The 23,175-nt window shown below is 40.4% G+C and overlaps 1 protein-coding gene across 1 annotated transcript; it reads left to right on the plus strand.

Moving 5' to 3' along the window:
• The first annotated feature begins 13,732 nt into the window (after positions 1-13,732).
• LOC129765679 (uncharacterized) lies at positions 13,733-19,191 on the plus strand. The gene is made up of 2 exons (XM_055766090.1): positions 13,733-17,738; positions 18,050-19,191. The coding sequence occupies exons 1-2, from the start codon at positions 13,733-13,735 to the stop codon at positions 19,189-19,191; spliced, it is 5,148 nt and encodes a 1,715-aa protein (XP_055622065.1).
• Positions 19,192-23,175: the final 3,984 nt, after the last annotated feature.

Genomic DNA, 23,175 nt, shown 5'->3' on the forward strand with positions numbered 1-23,175 from the left:
CAGATTCTGTGTATATAGAATTACAGATTTTCAGCAAAGACATAGACTTTACAGTTTTTTTTAAATCAGTTTTCAATAATGAATTCATTACAGTGCAGACATATATACCTTGATTTATAAAAATGTTGAACGCAACGCAACGAGATGTTTTTCATTGGAGGCCGTTGTTAAGTGAAATACTGAGTGATTTGAAGAGCTTAAACTATTATTTTCGTTCCAAGTTAAGTATGACCATAATCAATTCGCCAATCGTATATCGACTCATTTAAACGATCCCATGACTAAACCGATTATGCTGTTCCTAAACTTTGTCCTACCTCTCATCAATAATGAAAATTGCACTGTTAAATCAGAATATAAATATAACTTGGGTAACTTATGTTTGGATGCTGACCTTGATATAAAGATTTGGAGAACGTTCTGAAGAAGCCTGAGGATGTTCACGTTGGTATCGATGCAGAAGAAGCTGAAAAAGGATTGCAGCTAGGAACTTAACCTTCAAATCGATTTGTCGTGACTTTTATATTGAGCACGTGGAACAGATTTCGAACAGATTTGATTTTAGCGATCCGGTTATCGAAACTGCGGTTTTGATAAACCCCCAAAAATTTCAGCAAGCTACCAAACCATAATGATTTGATGCGCCACTTTCCCCAATTCTTTGAAGCAGGTAATGGGCAAGGTTTCAGTAACGAATTCAGGCTACTCAAAGGAATCGTATGGGGCAAAAATCGAGTGATTCAGATATAACTTGGTCCCAGCTGTTGGATGTCAAAAGGCGTGATGAGAATTTATTGTATCCATTGCTAAGGTCATTTGTGAGACACTTTTGATAATATTCATCAGCGTGTGTTAAGCGAATATTTTCGCTTTACAATGCCAACAAAACAGAGTCCGTAAATCGCTTGGCACTCACAATTCTGAACCCTATTTTGGAAGCAAAGAATTATGTATCGGCTCAAGGCGTAGCTTCAAGGATGAAATTGACGAAAAATTTAATGGCAAAGTTCAACTAAAACATGTATAAACACCATACAATTCAGTGAATTATGAGAAAACCTTTCTACGATTCATTTTGTTGGAACACAAATGAAAATAAACTTTTATTTTCTTTTTTTTCTTAATTTTTCGATACAGATTTTTTTTACTAAAAATACAGCTATACAGTTTTTTCAGAGAATTTTAAAGAATTAAATCTGGCAATCCTGGTTGAGGGTCAAATATTCGAAAAATAATTGTTGACTTGTTGAAAATTGTAAGGACTATTCATCTCTATTTTTTCAGATTTAAAAAAAACGTACGACAACCTAAATCGAAAAAAGTCGTGGTCGAAGCGCGGTGAGCCGGCTCAAACCATCGCCAAGCCCGGATTGACGGCCAGGAAGGTTTTGCTGTGTGTTTGGTGGGATTGGAAGGGAATCATCCACTATGAGCTGCTTAACTATGGCCAGACCCTCAACTCGGTTCGCTACTGTGAGCAGCTTGACCGCTTGAAGCAGGCAATTGACCGGAAGCGGCCAAAAATGTTCAATATGAATGGTGTTGTTTTCCACCAGGACAACGCTCGGCCTCACACATCTTTGATGACCCGCCAGAATCTACGGGAGCTCGGATGGGATGTCCTATTGCACATACCGTATAGTCCAGACCTGGCTTCAAGTGATTATCATCTCTTCCGGTCCATGCAAAACGCTCTTGGCTCACTAAGTTGGCCCCAAAAGAGCCTTGCGAAAACTGGCTGTCTGAGTTTTTTTGCAAATAAGGAGGAGGGGTTTTATAAGGGGGGGATAATGAAGTTCCCTTCTAAATGGCAACAAGTTTGCGAACAAAACGACGCATATTTGACTTAAATTGGATAATTTTAAGTATGTAAAATAAAGCGTCAAATTTCGATCAGAAATACGACATTTCTTTTTCCCCAACCCAATATTAGAACAAAGTGTCCGAAATATGACACGACATGTATCCTTTTTATTTGCCAGACCAAATTTTCAATCTTCATTACAATCAATACCGATGCTATCTTTAGCACTAGGGGAACCCGGGGCAAGAGTGCCACCTTATGCTAATACGCGTTTTTGAATGCTCTTCTGTTATATTTTTTCTATTTTTTTTTGTTGGTTTGTTCATTTATACTCCTGTTTAGGTGTAGCTATGCATCAAATTGTTCAAAAAGATGATGGCAAGAGTGCCATCTCGACGGGGCAAGAGTGCCAATCTTATAAAAATATAATTTTTGATGAAAAAAGCACTGTGAAATTCACGGTGGTTCCAAAGAACGCAAACTCAAGTTCTGGTGCCTTTCACGAAAACCAATCTTCTCCGGCCAATTCGGATGTCTTGTCGAAAGAGTGATCTCAATTATTTCACTCTGCGATTTTATACCCTAGGTTCGGGATGTCGTGTGTTGTCAGCCCATAAAATAACTTCTGCATATTAAGGATGTGACTCACGAGTTACTCCTCCTGTTGTTTAGAAAACACAGTTTTAAAACGGCCTAACTTCTGCACATATTTGGCCAATGTTCTTCTGAGCAAACTATATTCCTCCGCAGCTCCTCTCCGTGATTTACAGAATGTACGGCAACAACCATAGTCCATCTGCCACTGGTTTCGGAACGAAATCCGTTCATATTTACAAACCATCACCATGAACACAACCACGATTACACTATTTGCGTTTGACAGATCGAATTCGAGGTTACGACTATGGCATTTTTACCCCGGTAATAATGGCTCCTTTCGCCCCGGAAGTTGAGAGATAACAAATTTATTTTTTATTGAAATAAATGCTTACGATTAAAATTAGTTCATACAGTAAGTTGAAGAAAAATGATTATTCTATTTATGTATTTATTCTATTCTATTATATGTATTTATGTGTGGAGTTATGCAAACATATAGAAACTGAGGATATTTCGTTAATTTGCGCCTGTGCGTTCTTATATAGATTGCAGTTGTAAGAAGCACAGTTAGTATTTATCTGTTTTCCAATAAAACATATTCAAGGCTGATAATAAGTGAGATATATGCATTATCTGTATAAAACAAAGTTCTGTAGTTAAATAATTGTAAAAGATGGAAATAGGCAAAATAATCAGATGGACACTCTTGTCCCGTATGGCACTCTTGCCCCGGGTTCCCCTAATAAGATTCTATCCCTTTTTCGTTACGCTCTTCACCCATTTATTTCTCACAAATATTATTTTGGATTCACGCATAGTTTCAATTAAAATCGCAAAAGTCAGAACAGGGATCACTGTTCGTAGAAGGACGACCAATTGGTAAACATCCTCAATAATTGAACTACAGAATATTTTTGTAACAAAGATGATCATAAAATAATCACAAAAATATATGCCATCGTTGGGTAGATATTTCCGAGCGAAGCCTGAAGGTTGTAACATTGGAGTTGAGCTACACATTGAAAATTTGAAGGTCGTCTCCTTAACACTCCTATACTCGCGCATTGGTCTGTCAGACCGAGAAATCAATAATTCGTTAATTTCTCAGAAAATATCAACACTACGACTTTGCGATTCTCTCTAGCTTCGTTATTCGTCGTTCGTCATCGTTTAGCGTATCGCATGTATTGGTACAAAAGGAACGTGTGCCACTTTTTTTAACACTTTCGGTCTGACACACCGACGCGAGTGTAGGAGTAACTTTTTTGGACAAATGCCTTCTTTCATATTCTAGAATATTGTTGAATGAAATGTATAGATTAATGTTAGTGGCGTGGATTATTTATTGAATATAATGCATAAGACCATTACCGGACTACTCTTATTTGATTCCAGTCCCTTTTGTAACTAGATTGAACGGATACATATATAAACTATTCGTCGATATATTCGTCGTTAGATTCATACCTTCAAAAGCAAAATATAAATGGTTGACATTCGTATAGTTATTCGCTAAATATAATGGTCATACATATACACACTTGTGAAAGAATTTCACTTGTGGAAGAATTGTAAACAGTAAACTATAAACTAATCGGTAGCTTATGGTAATTTTTAATAGTTACAGTTTCGGGGATATTTTTGACGTAGGACTAAGTCTTACATTAAGGGTGCTAAATCAGAAAACTGGTCACGTTTTTATGAAATAAAGTTAATGTCAATAACTATTTTTGCTGCGAACGGATTTTAACGAGTTACATACCAATCGAATCGGAAATTTTCTAAGATTTGTTTGATATGCTATACATTACAATCCCATAGTCTGTATATGGTTTAAAATGATGAAAATTGGAAGCATTCCCATTTCCCCATACATTTGTTCTGACCATTTGTGTGCTTTCCCGAACAGAGCTATCAATAATGAGCAACTTATGCAGCCTCTAGAATAGAAACAACGAAGGGGGATAGCGAAAAGAGAATATTTGCGAAGTAAATGCCACACATGCATAGTAAGTTAGCTGTCGCTAGCGATAAGTATTGAATCTCCTCTGTGGAATATTCTCAGAATCTTTCTATGCCCGAAACAACAAAGGTCGCTTATTCTGCTCGTTTTGCGTTTTATGTTTCTCCTCGAGCTGTGAACGTTCGCGAATATTTCACTTGAAGTGAAATAAACGGTCATTCGATTTTTCATAAACAGTCATTCTCGCGATGTTACATTTTTATCGCTGCAACTGTGTGCATCTGTTAGTGTGTTTGATGCTTGTTGAATGGCGATGCACGGAAGATGCCTCTCGTTAAATACTAAGTGCAATGCGCGCATTGATAAAAAGAAACACATTACGACATATGACCAATTAGTGTATTGCTCTCGCAAAGGCAAGAAAGAATCATTGCTTCTCGAAATGATTCTACTAAACCACGCAAACCATTAAACCTTTTCCGGGTCCCCGAAACTTTTTACTAAAATGTTATTTATGAAATTTCGACCTATTCGCAAATAATAATGCAAATGATAAACCAACAAATATCGAAAACAAAAGATTGCGTAGCTTAGAGGCGAATGAACTGAAAAGTTTAAACCCTCTTAAAGCCAAAAAAAGAAGAAGAAAGATTGCGTAGTCCTGCGTCCTAAGCGGTCGTGTCTCGGATACAACACTTTAAATTTTTTTTTATAATGGACAATATCGACAAGAAAACAAGAAAAAGGAAAGGAAGTTCCTAGAAATCCTTTTATATCTTCTTTTTATGCCCCTTCTAAAAAAAAGACATTAATTCTTAGTTTACCAAGAAAACAGAGACAAAGAATATTAGAAATATGCAAACTTTATATTCTAGAACCTTCATCATCTGGTAATTATCTAGAAGGTCGTTATACATTCTTCTCTTCGATAAAAGACCCGAAAACACGCAACAACTGCATGAAATGTAAAAAATATGTTTGTTTCGAGCATGCAGTTATGCTATGTTCTGATTCGTACTCCAATGAAACCATAATCGATTAATATGTTTTTATTTTATTTTATAGCTCTTTATACTTCCATGAACTATATTCAGTTGCTTAATTTTAATTAATAACAGTGAAACAATCGAATTTCGTTATATGTGTTGGAGTATCAAAAATTACTCTATTTTGAGGAGGCTATCAGATGACTATTAAAACATAATAAAGACGAAGAAAACATATTTTTTGGAGTTTTTTCATTCAATCATACCCTGTTCTTCAAATGAATGTCAATAAAGCCTGAAAATACACAATGGCAACATTACAGAGAACTTCAATTTTCGGTCTGTGGCACCGTGCGCGAGTATACGTGTTATGATTTTGCACGCGAGTACAGGAGGGTTAAACAATTGTATACTAAATAGTGTGAGAAATCAAAGCCTCCTGTTATCAAGAGATCGTCTCATCATTCGTTTGAATTCACTTTTTGAAAACTCAATATTACAACGAAGAAAAAATTGACCATCCCTTCACCGACCGATTGGGAACCGCAAACGAGCGAATGATGATTCAAATCTAATAAATGCATTTAAATAAAATGCACAATAAAACTCATATTGACTTATGGTTGCCAATTAATTAAAGGCAGTAAATTCTGAGTAATGGGACCGGGCGGATTCAGAAGCTCGGTAGCGCACTATTCCTACGGTTTCCGTCTCCGTCTGAGCCCATCGCCGTGATCATGACAACACATGGCGGCCGCGGCAGCGATGGCGCGGTCGGTTGGTACGCGCGAGATAGCTAATAAATAGCCCTGCAATAACAACGCTAACGGGTTCCCGTCTAGATAGCGGCTTAAACCGTTGATTTGAGCACGATTTTGTGGACGTTCTTACGAGGGTGTTCTGAATGAGAGGCTTGAGAAGCTTGAATCGAAGCTGATCGGCGACTTCAATTTGTTTGCTACGCAAATCGGTTTCCAGCTGGGGGCATGTTAACGTGTGATGATTCCGAATACACAGCGTGAAATTAACAAGCTTTTTTCGACACTTCGTAACATGCTGCTTCACGTAAGAGTCCACAAACGCGGCCCGCTACTCGAGTGTTAGATCTATCCGGCGTCCGAAGAAAACTCCCTTCGCAGCAAGTGGAGGAATTCATTGAAATCAATCTGAGATGCTTGGGATGGATGTTTTTTTTGCGTAATCGGAGTTAATTCGATGATCAAAAGAAATGGTTCAGAAATCAGGTCAAATGTGTCCAATCGGACAACTCAATGTGAAAAGTAAATTATTGATGTTAATCGATACTCATTGGAGTAGGATGCTTTACAAACATTCAGGTTTATGTAAGATTGTGCTTAATAAATGATCACGAATTGACGCTTTTGACATGGTGATAAATAAACACAACACTAAAGTGGAACAACCAAAACAACGGTCGATCCTTCACCATATGTAAATAAAACCAATTTCAGAACTGCCATTCATTCAACGAACTGAACGAGTAAAACAAACCAAAATAAAAAAAAAAATATATATATATATATATATATATATATATATATATATATATATATATATATATATATATATATATATATATATATATATATATATATGAGCACAAATACCGTTCAATCGATCGAAAGACCCCTCCGGTCAATCATTGCCCTTTGAATTAGACTAAGAGAAAAACTAGAATTTCGGGCGGACACCGAGAAGGGGTAACGAAAGGTAAACACTAGTCGATGGGGTGTGGTGCACGTGGCCCGATTTGTGGGTCAATTTGGCGGTCCGTTGTCAGTGTGGATAGTAGAAACAACCGTTGAAAATGCGGACCCCCAATTTCGAGCTGCGTTCTAATTTCTAACAGCCGATGAAAGCTCAGCTCTCCAGGAAGCCGCACTGAGTCAGCGAATTCTTTCGATGTTTCGATGCTCGCAATGACGGGGGGTTGGGAGGAGGTTCAAGTTTTTTTTTGTTTGAACAATCTCTCAATGGGATAATGGGCAGTGTCCCGTATCCACCTATCCACCGGACTCACCCGAAATAGCTTTATTAGATTTCAAGAAATAGGTTTTATTAATGTCATTATGAACAAATAGTAAAATTAGGCGATTATTCATAAAATTCAAATATAGGGTTGGGGAAAAAGAAATGTCGTATTTCTGATCGAAATTTGACGCCTTGTTTGACATACTTAAAATTATCCAATTTTAGTCAAATATGCGCCGTTTCGTTCGCAAACTTGTTGCCATTTCGAAGGCAACTTCATTACATTAACATTACATTAATTAATTTCTCAGAGAATACAAACTCGTCTTAACACTGGTATCGACAAAGAGAAAACTCGGTATATTTTACAGTTTTTATTATAAAGGCAAAAATGCAAGCCAGACCGCTGAAATTGTAAATGACATTTATGGTGCCGATACTGTAACGGCTACACTCTGTCCAACTTCTATAAGACTCCCTGATCACTACAATAGGTCAAACTAATGGTCGCAGTGGTACAATGCTCCTACAGAAGAAGAAGACACCCTGATTATATTTCGTTGCAACACAAACAGTTAGAATTTCAGCAAAATACATTCATACATTGTAGAATGCTTAGAATAAAGTATATTTAACATCAATTTCGTTCAAAAGAGTTTTTTGTTTATTTATTGTGCTTAAATATGATAATTTCAGCTGTCCAGTTTCTATAAGACCATTTCAACATTCATAAGTATTATCAATGAAAAACTTAAAACGATCGGCTGATTTACATGTTAATTATTGGCAACCTTGTCATTTCGGCTAATAACCTGGAAAATTCGTGTTGGCATACTACAGGGTTTTCCAACTTTAAATTCCGAAAGTAAATTGAAATAAAACACACTTAGAATTCGAATTTCGATGAAACTTTTATTTCAAATTAAAGTTTGGTTTATGCCATTATGTGTGAAATACAACATCATTCAAATGTCCACCTAGGGCTTCCTCGCACACCTTGATCCGAAAAAGGTAATTTTCGATGACTTTTCGGCACATATGGGGCGGTATCTCGGTCATAACTTCACGAATGTTGTCTTTCAAATGCTCAAGAGTTTGCGGAGAGTTGGCATAGACACAGTCTTTCGCATAACCCCACAAAAAAAAGTCTTGCGGGTTCAAATCGCATGATCTGGACGGCCAATTGGCATCACCAAAACGCGAAATTATGCGTCCCTCAAATTTCGTTTGCAATATGGCAATGTTCGGTCGTGTTGTGTGGCACGTGGCGCCGTCCTGCTGAAACCACATGTCATCCGTATCCATATCTTCAATTTGTGGTAAAAAAACGGTTAACATGCGGCCATAGCGCTCACCATTCACAGTTACCGTCTCGCCGTCCTCATTTTCAAAGAAATACGGCCCGATGACTCCACCAGACCATAATGCGCACCAAACAGTGACTTTTGGCGGATGCAATGGCCTCTCAACAATCACGTGTGGATTTTCTGAGCCACAAATTTTGGGTGTTCACATAGCCACCGAGCTCGAAATGTGCCTCATCGCTGAAGAAAATTTGATGCGAAAATTCAGCATTTTTCTGCTGTTCGTTCGTTCACCCAATCGACGTATGCCCGACGCATTCCATGGTCACCACGCTCTAATTTTTGTACCAGTTGGACTTTATATGGATGTAGGTGCAAGTCCAAATGCAAAATTCGCCACAATGATGTGTTTGACAAGCCCAATTGCTGAGCACGCCGTGGAATCGAAACATTCGAGTCATCCTCCACACTGGCAGCAACAGCAACATTATTTTCGGCCGAAAGCACATTACGATGATGCACAGGTTTCACAATATCCGCTAGGGTTTGTTCGAATTTACGCACTACATTAGTGATTGTGTACTCTGTAAGCCGTCCATGACGACTAAAATCCGTCCGTAATGCTCGAAAAACATTTGCCGGTTTTCCATCATTTCTATAGTATAATTTAACAAAATTAACACGTTGTGCGATGCTAAAACGATCCATATTGTAAAATGGCAGACATTCAACTAACGATATGACGCTTTGGTTGACAGCTATGTCAAACGGTTGTCAGCGCAGGGCTGTATACTTTCGGAAGCCCGAAATGGAAAACCCTGTAGTATTAGGTGTTGTTAGTCCAATTAAAATTCGCATTGAGTTGAAAAAACACTTAGAAAGTAAAAATTATAGAAGGAAATGATCTTTTCCATCTAAAATATGTTTTCTCTATATTAAAGTAACATGTTTTACTGATGAGAAAAATTGATAATTGTGTTCGGCATTGATAATTATCTTATATTATATTGGTGAGCTTTTTTTTTCTTTATTTCATCCATACATAACACAGGAGGCATCTCGTCTGGGCATTTTCTATCTGATACGCACCATCCTACGACTTTTCCCATCCCTCTGTCATCATCATCTGGTAAACACTGGTGAAGTGAACAAACAATACCCAACAACCAAACAAAACGGCCCATTTCAGGGCCACAAAATCATTATCAAAGAGTTTAACAATGTTACTCTTTAAATATATCTAAAATCAACAGATAGCCTAACGGAATCCCACGTCAACTAGGCAGTCGTGTCTCGGACACAACCCTCCTGTGACTTTTTAACGTTAAAACTATTTCATTAAAACGTTCCATGTTTTTGTTTGGGCACCCTTACAGAAGGACGTAATCTTGACGTAGGACCAGTTGATTCATATGAAATATTGGAAGTTCAATTTCCTAAAACTGTGGGGAATTTCTATATGAGTTGAAGAACTTTGACAAAAAAAAAAGGAAGGCTAGTCTAGGAAAAACAAAATAGCATTATATTAGGGTCCATTCTCAAATTGCCAGAGATTCGTAGTGGCATCAGTAGAAAAAAAACATCCTGTTCAAATAGTTTACAGGTACTATGATTAATGAGATAAAACGGTACAATATTTACGTTTAGCTGTCCCGTTTTTATTCCTGAACTATTTGGTCAGCCCAACCACATGGGTCTTATTCACCTGATTTCGCTTCTTCCGATTACCGTTTGTCTTCATAGATGGGGTACACACTCACTGAGAAGCGATTCAATCAAGCCGATTCAATGACGTTTTTTTTCGGAAAGGTCAATGTGAACCCATATTTTTTTCCATTCTGTCGGAAAGTAATTCCATGATTTAACAAAAAGCCATAAATCAATTCAATAAAATTCTCACCTCCTAATCTCCCGCTCGAGCAAAACTGTGAAATCGTCAGACCTCAGCTGGCAACAAACGGCTGCCCTGAAATACTATCGATTGTCGTGGTCTGGTTCCCTCGGTGTCAACATATTTCTCAAGTCTCGCACTGTCCATCGTGAATGCAGCATGGTATCTGCACCCTCGGCAAACATTCCAGCGTTTGATTGAACTCCTAGTGTCTGGAATGTCAGCCCACCAACTACTCGATGTTCAGCTTTACCAGCTGTGCAACCAATGATCTACGGTAGCGGCCGGACTGATTTATGGGTTTCAATTCTGCGGAAAACAACGGCAAAACAACCGCCAGAACACGATGTTCGTTCTGTAGGAGGTTCTCATTTATCAACGTTTAATTATGGAAGTGCGTGCTGCCAGCGTAATTTCCCTCCGTGGAGGATCCGGGGGTCTTCGGCTGCGATGGCCTACAGTCGGTGACATCAGCTGGAGCCGAGGCTAGAACACGAAGAGCGGTTTGTTTTTGTTACAACGATTGATGATAGTGTACGTGACACACGACAACAAAAACAGTAGGGCTTGATATGAAGAACCATGTCGTTTGTTCGTGCCAGGCCAAATCCATGCGTTACTAATCGGGGCAATTTTCCCGCTTGGCTCTGACTGATGCCCACCGGGAAGACGGCGTGATATCAATTCGTATAGATCACATATAGCGAGCGAGACGTGATCAGACTGAATACCTCGGGGAGAAGCAGAAACATAAAAATAAACCGCGATCGGAAATTAAAATCAAATCACAACAAACTGTTGCTCTGTGATTATCAGCCCATTTTCCACAAATAGGCCAATGGTTCCAGGGTCGACGCACACAAACTCCGCGAAACAATTTGCTAAATTTGCATTTACTTAGTCCCAAATCGGCAAGTCGTGAGTTTGCGACGAACCTATCAATTTTATGCTCCTCCCTGCCACCCACTCCGGTTGTGGTCTCGGTCATGAACAAACAGTTCTCACACTTATTCTCGCCTTCCTCCCTCTAAAACCATCGCCCTCGCAACGGTATGTAGCTTGGTTAAGCCGGCGAGGCCAAAGATCGATATCGGCCAGTTATGTGAAAGCCACACGACGTTACCGAAATCCCTCCCAATACCACACCGTTCCGGGCAAGGCTCGCGACCGATCAAAAAACCTACATTCGATGGAACCAAGGTGAAAGAAAAGCGCTGCTAGATGATGATGATGGTGGTGATGCTGGTGATGTTGGTGGTGTCTAGGGCCATTTATCTGGGATCTGTTGGCGTGCTTATGCGGTCACTTGCAAATTCTGTGTAGCTGTGGAGCGTGAAACAAAAGCAAAAAGTTACTGTTCCTCCCAGCGGTACTCTGCTTCCTGCCGTAGAAGGAAAATCGATTCAGCAATTTATAAAACAATCGATCGTGCCAACTCACGTTCACCGGGGCTCCTTGGGGGCTCCAGATAAAACGGCTAGGCTCTCTCATAGAAGGGGACAGAAGGTCACCCTCGGGGTCTGTCCCCGTGACCGTGACGAGATTGTGTTTCATAGTGGCGAACTTGGAGATCGTGAAAATGGTGCGACACACATATTGTGGGCAAAGATGCCAACTGTACGGAAGCGTCCGATTTGTTTGATAGTTAATAGAAATACGGATCCGTAGGCAAATTATTACGGATTTATTCATTATTCCATTTGGTCTCAAATTCCGAACACTGAATTTTAAAAACTAAGTTTACTGTTTAGTTCATTAAGTATTGTATGCTGTATCTCGACCAATGACATCGGAATTTCAACACGGATTCTATAAGTAGCGTCAACTACAACGAAGCTGATGATTTTTAACAACTTTCTATCATTGCAAATTGAGGGTAAAAATCAAGCAGAATGATATACAATTTAATTTCTCCAAAGGGTTTGACCTAGTCGTTACGAAAGCTGGACACTTGAATTTTTCGTACTAGATTACTGAGTGGTTGCGCTCCTACCTGACTGAGCGGAAGGTGTTTGTCAACACTAACCCTGTTAAGGAATGAAATAGTTATGCCAAGTTGGTCACCCTAAGGTGATCCACACTGTTGTACTAAAGACAACACAGTCTTTCTCTTTCGCAACAATGATCGCTCGCTCGCTGGTTGCCAATAGGAGAATTGTTCTATATTCACCACTGACCATTGGTATCGTATAAAATACCAGTGGCAGTGGCAGTCAAGTCAGTCACAAATAGAACATCGGATAGATCACATCTCGAATTGATTAAACTTAGTTATACCCGTTTCGAAATACAGTGTTTCTTTGAACCGCGAAATCAAATAGTTTTTTTTTCCAATTGTGGAATCCAACGGCTAGATCTAATCTTGAACATTTTGGTCCTTCGAACCGGATATTCGACCGGTGGACAGATTAGCCGTTGGATTAGTTTAGTGGAAAAAAGTAGTGAACAAAAACTTTCGAGTACAATCGTATTGTTCAGTGCACAATAGTATTGTGTTGTTCACAATAGTGGCACATATTGGCACAATTCTGGCCATTGTGCAAGAACAATAGTGACTTTCATCACCATTGTGATATCCTGAAAAGGATCATTGTGGTAGAACAATAGTGATCAATAGGAAACACTAGTGAACTAAAGAAGCCAACAGTGAAGAATAGTGGTTTTCATCCCGATAAAAGTTTATCGAATAGTGCAACGATAGCAGGAAAGAGTGAGCAGGGTTCGACAGTCGCAGCGAATCACCGGATACGAAGCAGCAGAAGATCCTGAGGACCTGGACACGCAGTTTTGGAGAATTGGCAGAGGGAAGTAGTTTTGCATGTGCATGGTTGGTCTGTGGTGTCGTCTTGCATGTGGCATATACGTTCTCTCGAGTGAAATGAAATAAAGTTTAAATAAAACCTTCAAAGAAATTTCCATTGCATGCGAATAGTTTTTTGGGAAACTGTTGGTCCTTGATTTCACGTATATTGACGGTTGGTCTTGGTTTCTGCTGGCATTTTTCGGCTTGTTTGTTCGCTTGGTCGGTTCCCCTCGCTGAAGTCCGCTCGAATCGATTCTACATATTTTCAATATCGTTGATATTCCAATTCTCGAGAAACGTAAAAAATAACTACTGAATCATACTTCATAAAATGATCATTTATTCCGATTATCTTTCGAATATTGTGTGAATTATTCCAAAGTACGAAAATGAGCAATGAGATGAAAGATTTGAAGAAGCAGCAACGACAGGTCCAGAACACATTCGACGCTGTGCAGCAGTTTATACGGAAGTTTAAACCAGAGAAGCATCAGTTGCAAATCCAAGTTAGACTGGAAATGTTGGAGTCAGCCATGAAGAAATTCTACGCCGTGAGAAGGAAATTGGAGATACTTTCGGAAGAAGCGGATGAGAAAGAATCAATCGACACCAAAGAGAGTTCTGAAGATCGTGTTACAAGGATGGAATCGCTTGCTGAGAAGCGAGAAGAAGAAAGTGCCCAACTATCTCGACAGGCTGAAGATTCATACTGTGAGATGAAATCAATCCTACAGAGTCTACAGTCCGATTTACAATCGTCATCATCCTCCTCTTCGAAGATACAACCGTCGGATCAATCGTGTGTGCAATCTCGTGTCAAACTTCCAGAAATACGACTGCCAAACTTTGGAGGCAAGACACGAGATTGGGTAACGTTCCGGGATATGTTTAGAAGCCTCATCCATCGGAACGAACAGCTTACCGAAATGGATAAGTTTACGTATCTTCGGTCATCCCTCACAGGTGAAGCGCTCCAAGAAGTAAATTCCATAGAAATGTCAGCGGTCAATTATACAGTTGCGTGGGAAGTACTGCAAAATCGGTACGAAAACAAGAAGCTTATCGTCAAGGCTCATCTAGACGCACTATTTGCAGAGGAACCAATAAAGAGGGAGAATTACGAAGCATTAAATCATCTGATCAGTGAATACGATCGAAACTTACAAATGCTGGAAAAGATTGGTGAAGCTCCATCTAACTGGAGTACAATTTTAGTGTATATGGTTTGCTCTAGACTCGATCCTACAACTCTCCGCCACTGGGAATCGCATCACAGCTCAAAGGATGTGCCCAGTTATGATGAATTGACGACTTTCCTTCGAGCACATTGTTCAGTACTACAATCCATAACACCCGCTAAGTATCAGCAAATTGAAATCAAGAAAACGAAATTAGCCACTAGTCATACGTTCATTCAATCAGCGAATCGGTGTCCGTTTTGTGGAGAAAGTCCGCACTCAGCATTTAAGTGTCAAAGGTTTCTGGCTTTGAGAATACCTGAGCGGTATGACAAGGTGAAACGAAATGGGCTATGCTTGAATTGTTTCTCTTCCTCACATCTAGTTCGAGCTTGTACAAGTGGAGTTTGTCGTCAATGCAGACAAAAACATCACACCTTACTGCATATGGAATCAACGAATAGAAATGTCTCATCGTCGCAACAAAGTACTTTGGTCGCACGATCACAAAATAGAACACCACCAGCGAACAATCAACAAACACAGTCACTTGCCCAGAACCAGACAACACGTACACCACTTCTTGGACCCAGTACAAATTCATTTCCCATCACAAACACGAATTCGCTTCTACACAATCACTCGCCACTCACCACAGATCCAATTCCATTCGAGCACACTAATGCATTGTCAGCAACCATGCTGACTCCTTTGCGCCAAGTTCTACTATCTACTGCCTTGATTCGAGTGACAGATCCACATGGAAATACTCACTTAGCGAGGGCATTATTGGACTCCTGCTCGGAGTATTGCTTTATAACGACAAACCTTTCGCAAAAACTAAGACTGACGGAAGCAGTCAGTCACCTGTCTGTTGCAGGAATAGGAGGTTCTACTGTACGATCTACTAAAATGGTAGAGGCATTTGTTGGTCCCCGTTCCACCAGCATTTCGCCATACACTGAAAGTCTGCAGATGCATGTTCTTCCAAAACTCACGTCGAAGCTACCGACCCAATCGATTGATGTGAATCAACTATCATTTCCGAACGACATCACTCTGGCGGACCCTCAGTTCTTCAAACCTGGTTCCATCGATATTATAATAGGCGCAGAACACTATTATGATCTTTTAGACAACGGCAGAATCAAATTATCGGAAAATGGTCCCATACTCCAGAAGACCGTTTTCGGTTGGGTTGTCTCAGGTCGCATGTCAGAGAAAAGCGTGGATAATCGCAAAACGGTGTCTCATGCTTGTTCGAATGTCGAACTACGCGAATTACTGACAAATTTCTGGGAGTTAGAATCATGCAAAAGCACAAGCATCTTTTCTGTTGAGGAAACCATGTGCGAGGAGATTTACGATTGCACAACCGTTCGTGATATTGATGGAAAATACATCGTTACTCTTCCCAAGAAAGAGCACATAATCAGGCAGTTGGGAGATTCACATGATATCGCATTGAGGAGGTTCCATGGTCTCGAAAAGCGTTTCGCAGCAGACAATAATTTGAAGACTCAATATACCGAATTCATCGAAGAATACTTGGCAATGGGACATATGATAGAAGCGCCTGAAGAAGATTCCAGTCAGCCTTTGTACCATTTACCGCATCATGCTATCATAAAACCCGACAGCACCACGACCAAGCTACGGGTCGTATTCGACGCTTCCTGTCGCACTTCAACAGGAGTCTCGCTAAACGATGGACTCATGGTTGGACCAGTTGTGCAGGAGGATTTACTCTCCATCGTATTACGATTTCGATTCCGAAGGTTCGCTATCATAGCCGATATTGCGAAAATGTATCGCATGGTGAAGTTGAATTCAGCAGATCAGCCACTCCAGCGCATTCTCTGGAGAAAATCTGCCAACGAACCGGTAACCACCTTCCAGCTGACGACAGTCACATATGGCACAGCCTCCGCACCATACCTGGCGACGAAGTGCATTCAACGGTTGGCGAATGATGCAAAACACACACATCCTGTAGCAGCAGAGGTGGCTCGGAAGGATTTTTATGTAGATGACCTTCTGAGTGGTACAGACAGCATCAAAACTGGAAAGCAACTTGTCTGCCAACTCATCGATATGTTCAACTCTGCCGGATTCAGTTTGAGAAAGTGGAGCTCTAACAATTTGGAGCTTATCGATGATGTTCCTTCAGAACTTCGCGATAATCGCTCAACCTTTGAGATTGATTCATCGTCTACTGTGAAAACCCTAGGGCTTATTTGGGAACCATCCGTCGATAAATTCAATTACGCCATACCTCGTTGGTGCTCTGAACCTACAATCACCAAGAGAGTTGTTTTGGGAGACATAGCTCGCATTTTTGACCCACTTGGTCTCATCGGTCCTGTAGTGGTACAGGCGAAAATATTTTTACAAGAGCTGTGGAAACTAAAGGGTGATTGGGATGAGCCATTATCCGTCAGTCATCAGGAGTTCTGGTTAACGTACCGCAGAAATTTAACTGCCCTCGAGTCACTCAAGGTTCCTCGATGGATTGGATTTACCAATGATGCGAGCCACGTGGAAGTCCACGGCTTCTGTGACGCATCAGAAGCAGCGTATGGTGCGTGTCTGTATTTACGCTGCACCTCACTTGATGGATCAGTTAGCGTTCGTCTCATCACGGCCAAATCAAAAGTTGCGCCAATAGAAGATATCAATCGAAAAAAGAAAAAACAAACCATCCCACGTTTAGAACTATCATCCGCTTTATTGCTGAGCCATTTATACGAGAAGGTTCGCAAAAGTATACAAATCCCGTCCCATGCATATTTTTGGACCGATTCGATGATAGTGAAGTGCTGGTTATCATCGCTTCCGTCTCGTTGGCAAATCTTCGTAGCCAATCGAGTTTCGGAGATACAGCATATCACGAAGGACGGATGCTGGAATCATGTAGCTGGCGAAAATAATCCCGCCAACATCATCTCACGCGGAATGATTCCCGCTCAATTACAATACCAATCTGTTTGGTTTGAAGGTCCACTTTGGCTGCGCTTCGATCGATCCTTGTGGCCGATATCTACTGACACCATGTCAGAAGGAGATGAAGCTCTTTTGGAGGAAAGGTCTACCACGACTCTCGCTACTCACAATCAATCTACGAACGAGTTGATTCTTCTACGATCCTCATTTCCTGAACTAGTCAGATTAATAGCATTGATTCGCCGATTCATCCTGAACGCAAAAACGAAGGAACGTAACAGTAGATATATCGGTTTGCTGACGCATACAGAGCATGAAGATGCCTTGCAAGTTTTAATCCGCTTAGCTCAACGCGAGAGTTTCCCGACTGAATTGAGAGATCTCTCCCACGCTCGGTCGATTAATCAATCATCGAAAATCACATCTTTGAATCCCTTTCTGAATCTTTGAATTCTGGTCGACGGTATAATACGCGTAGGCGGGCGGCTGGCAAACGCACCAGTGACCGAAAACAGGAAACACCCCATGATTTTACATCACCAGCATCCATTGACTAAACTAATTATGGAACATTACCATCGTAAGCATTTCCACGCTGGCCAGCAATTCTTGATCGCCTCGGTTCGGGAGCGTTATTGCCGACGAATGTTCGCAGTCTCGCTCGCAAAGTCGTTTTCGAGTGCACATCATGTTTCCGTAACAAACCTACGGTTCACCAGCAACTGATGGCAGATCTCCCAGCAGATCGTGTAAGCCCAGCAGCAGCATTTATCAAGACAGGGGTAGATTTTTGTGGTCCCTTCTTTATACGCTATCCTGGTCGTCGTAGCACATCAATAAAATGCTACGTGTCAATCTTCGTCTGCCTGACGACGAAAGCAGTGCACATGGAGGTGGTTGCTGACCTCACAACCCAGGCATTCCTCGGAGCCCTTAAGCGGTTCGTTTCTATACGTGGAAAACCGTCAGTCATCACCTGCGACAACGCCACCAATTTTGTTGGAGCCAATCGAGAGCTGGAACTACTTCGACTGCAGTTGTGCAGTCAACAATTTCAACATACTGTTACTCGCGACTGTGAAACTGAAGGGATCCAGTTTAAATTTATCCCACCAAGATCTCCAAACTTCGGCGGACTGTGGGAGGCCGCCGTAAAATCGTTCAAAACGCAGTTTCGTAAAACGATTGGATCCAGAGTTTTAACATATGACGAGATACACACCGTGGTACAGCAGTTAGCAGCAATTTTGAACTCTCGTCCTTTAACGCCACTCAGCAACGACCCCAACGACTATGAGGCCTTAACACCAGGGCATTTCATAGCGGGAAGACCTCTTGTGTCAATTCCCTCACCAGATTTGCAGGAAATTCCTGAGAATCGCTTATTCTTGTGGCAGAAGTCGCAAAGTTATGTACAACAGATTTGGCGGAAATGGAAAACACACTACCTTTCCGATTTGCATAACCGGACAAAATGGACCCAGAAGCGCGACAATCTCATCGTTGGCACCATGGTTCTGGTTAAGGACGATAATCTTCCTCCTCAGAAGTGGTGTCTGGGAAGAATAGCGGAAACGATTCCTGGATCAGACGGGATAATCCGTGTAGTGACCGTTCGCACGAAGGATGGTCTGCTCAAGAGAGGCATCTCAAAAATTTGTGTGCTTCCAGTTCGAGACAACTGCTCACCACCAATAGCAGAAGAGTGTAAACCTCTTCCATCGTAGGTGCTTCGGCACCGCGGAGACTTCCTAATGGAAGTTCTCCGCCGTTCAGTTAAGTATTTGTTTCATTGTATATTTCAAAAAGCTCAAGGAATGTTCATCCACCATAGACAGATTTCTCCACGTCCCGGGTGGGACGATCACCCACGTGGTATCATCATTTAGTTAACAGTCCACGCCAGACCGTCAATTGTATTTCGGTGAAGGTCTACAGCATGTTTCTCCATTACTCTCGTGCATGTTCCATCCAAGGCAATCTTACTACCCTAACCAGCAAGAAGATACAAGCAATTATTTCGTAGCAGAATCGTGGCAGTTTGTTGGATATTCCTCCATCCGAGCATTGGTACCATTGCTCGGACAGCTGTATTCGCTCACGACAGGACATCAGAAGGACTGGCCATCTTACCCTGAAGTCCATGTCATCGCAGTCAGCATCGTATGAAATCCACAAGGCAGCTCATAATCATCAAGCATCCATTCAGTCGTCGTCAATGTCATTGGTGCCTAGGGCACTCGCGGAGGCCAGGAGGCCTCCGCACCAGGCAAGTCTCGTTAGCATTCAAATTTACTTGATAAAAAGCGCGTATCATTTGTTCCAGTATTGATCCATCGTCACCCGCATCAGTGGAAATCGCCCAGGAGAACATGTTGTGTAGATGTCAACATTGGAAACCATCGGTCTCATCGTATTTGAAGTTTATCAAACAGAAGAAGAGGAAACATCGTCACATCCCCACATCAACCAGAAGAGGAAACTTCATCGCATGTCGCAGCCCCATCCGACCATTCAACAACACGTAGTCCACGTAGGAAGCAGAATCACCATCAGAAGAAGTCAAATGGATACAGTCTCCATCATCATTTCGATTATAAAATTAGTTAGATTAGTATGAAATATTGAAATCCTATGATTTCAAGGCGGGCGGCATGTTAAGGAATGAAATAGTTATGCCAAGTTGGTCACCCTAAGGTGATCCACACTGTTGTACTAAAGACAACACAGTCTTTCTCTTTCGCAACAATGATCGCTCGCTCGCTGGTTGCCAATAGGAGAATTGTTCTATATTCACCACTGACCATTGGTATCGTATAAAATACCAGTGGCAGTGGCAGTCAAGTCAGTCACAAATAGAACATCGGATAGATCACATCTCGAATTGATTAAACTTAGTTATACCCGTTTCGAAATACAGTGTTTCTTTGAACCGCGAAATCAAATAGTTTTTTTTTCCAATTGTGGAATCCAACGGCTAGATCTAATCTTGAACAAACCCTTTCCGTGTTTTCCTCTTAACATCTCAGGGCGGCGTCATTTGCTCTTCAATCATGAGGTTTGTTTTCGATTTGAGTCTGTACTGTTCATCGACGATGTTCAGATCTACAGCACCGTAACTTCTTAACTACGAATGATGCTCCGAGAAAGGGATGAATATGAACAAAAAAAAAATGTAGATGTATTATCTTTCCTCGCTGACAGTCTCAGATTGGATTTCAATATACGGTCGGCCAGAAAACCTTGGAACGCGCCGAATCCATCTACTGCCTCGGAGTGATCATCGAAAATATACTACAGTTTTATAGGCAATTCATGGCAATAGGCAACATCATTGTTATAAATAATTGAATAATGAAAACACCGATATTCTTTGGGGTATATATTCTCTCGTATAACAACAGTTATAGGTATCAGAACAACATTGATGTTCAGTAAATTTCGTTCTTAAAATGAATTGTTCGGAATATGAGTCAAGACAGTCGGTTGTTGTGGACTGATACGAATGAAAGCATCAGACTGGTTGAAAAGTTAGTCGAGCAGAAATGAAAAAAAAATCAGGAGTAGTTCTTAGTGTCTCCACCTCTCAGCTCAATATTTTTTATTATTTACTAACAGACCCGACGAGCTTCGTCCCACCGAAAATTTATTTGAATAATATCAAAATTTTCATAATTTCGTGATCGATTACAGATGTCGCCACTCGAAGTTCAATTGGCTTTTCGAATTCGATTGAATTCTGTACTTTTTAAATTGAGCGAATCAATCTTCGTTCGGCTGCATGAACCAATGTTCGATCTCCTGATTGTAGCATTTTGTGATGCGAGTGAAGTGAGATAACAAGATCACTCGTTGCATTCTGGAAGACATCTTATTTTTAGGTCCTATTTCATACCCCAGTCGATAGCAGAAAAAGGTACGACTTTAACTCTCTTCTAAACATAGTTACACCATTCGTCATTGATTCGCCGAGTAGAATGAGAGTAAAGGAGATATGTACCGAATAATGAAGATTAAATATTAAGGAATTTTTAATCCCGGACCCGATGAGGGTCCTCCACAACCAATACAAATGAAACACAAAATTTTGCGTTACTCGAGAATTAATCAAGCAAATGAAATCAAATTAGGCATATTGAGGTTTGAGGGGGCATTAAATATTTCTATGATGGTTAAACTCTCCACCCTCTCTCTAAGGTGGGCTGCCATACAAATGAAACTCAAATTTCTGCATTACTCGAGAATTAATCAAGCAAATGGAACAAAATTTGTCATGCGAATGCTTCAGAGGACTCAAAACGTTTCCATGGTGAATAGACACCCCTCCCCTCTCTCTGAGGTGGGAGGGGGGGACTGCCATACAAATGAAAGATACATTTCTGCATAATTCAAGAACTAATCAAGCAAACTGAACGAAATTTGGCATGTGGAAGCTTTAGAGGGCAAGAAACATTTCTAAAGTGGTTCATCACTCCTCCCACCTTTCTGAAGGGGGCGGAATGTTTCTATGATGGTATGACACCCCTCCCTCCTCTGGAATGGAGAGCGGGTTCCATAAAGATATTACACATATTCCAACCAAACATGACAATTGAAAATTTTCGGATAACTCTGAAGCAAAAAGGGAAAATTCGTAAAATTAAATTCCCATATGTTCTACAATTACATAGTGACAAGTGCTGTTAGTCCAATTGATGTTTGCGCTAGTGAAATTGATCTTTGTTCGAAAGTGGAAATGGATTTTAATGTGATGAAACGCACTCCTTTATCTTCTTCCATCTATACCAATAAAAAAGTATCGCCGAATATGTTGATGAGAGCAGAACACGAGAAAGGAATTATCCGATTTAGGGCTGTCTTTATTCTAACATATTTTCTGTATAAAACATTTATTCCATGTAACGGAGAAACATGTTATTTGCACGTGGTTGAAAAATCTTGAACGAGAATTGTTTCTGAAAATAATCTGATATTATAATGATGAGTTTTGTTAGAAATACTAGGAATGTTATAGTTGAAGGTAAATTCAACGGGGTCGATTAGAAGATCAATCAATGAACAGTTCTGTGATTGCACTCATGAACCTGCTCATAGTAAAAAAACGTGAATATTTGAAGGTATTGATAACAAAAAAGTTGATGGGTCTGAGCCTAGGGACACGGACGGGATCTTGACATAGGACTGTGATTGTGTGTAGTAATTGCATTTAAATTTAGTTTTCATTGCTCAAAATCTGTATTTTTTTCTCTTTTGATACATCACATGGATGCCCTGGAAAAACCGTATCCTGTAAGTACTTGTATCCAGGGTTGCCAATAATATTTCTGAAAAAACTGGAAGAAAACTGGACCCTGTAAAACCGTTTTATTTCAAGAAGACGGACTATGATTTACCTAAATTAATTTTTTATCAATTTCAATGCTTGAGAAATAGAATGCTTCGTGTAATATTTGTATGTAGTTCATAAAACTGTAACTGTAATTACTGTGAAACAATATTTGAGGGATGGTTTTATTTGGGCAAAACTTGAAGAGTTTCGTAATTATCGCTTCATAAAATCCATGAAATCGCTGATAGAAGAGCGTAGCAAAACTGCGTATAGTTGGATACCTCAGAAAGGTACGGATCAGCATGAGATACGAGGTAAAATACCAAAAAAACATACCATAAACAACTCAATAGTGTTATTTCAATACTCAAATAACCACAAA

Source organism: Toxorhynchites rutilus, chromosome 2, assembly GCF_029784135.1.
Source record: "Toxorhynchites rutilus septentrionalis strain SRP chromosome 2, ASM2978413v1, whole genome shotgun sequence".
NCBI lineage: Eukaryota > Metazoa > Arthropoda > Insecta > Diptera > Culicidae > Toxorhynchites > Toxorhynchites rutilus.

What these genes read in the sequence shown, in the direction of transcription:
- LOC129765679 (XM_055766090.1), top strand. Translation starts at nt 13,733, where the DNA reads ATGAGCAATGAGATGAAAGATTTGAAGAAGCAGCAACGACAGGTCCAG. An exon ending in GAACGCAAAAACGAAGGAAC is followed by an intron (nt 17,739 to 18,049) that starts GTAACAGTAGAT and finishes TACCATCGTAAG; the next exon opens with CATTTCCACGCTGGCCAGCA.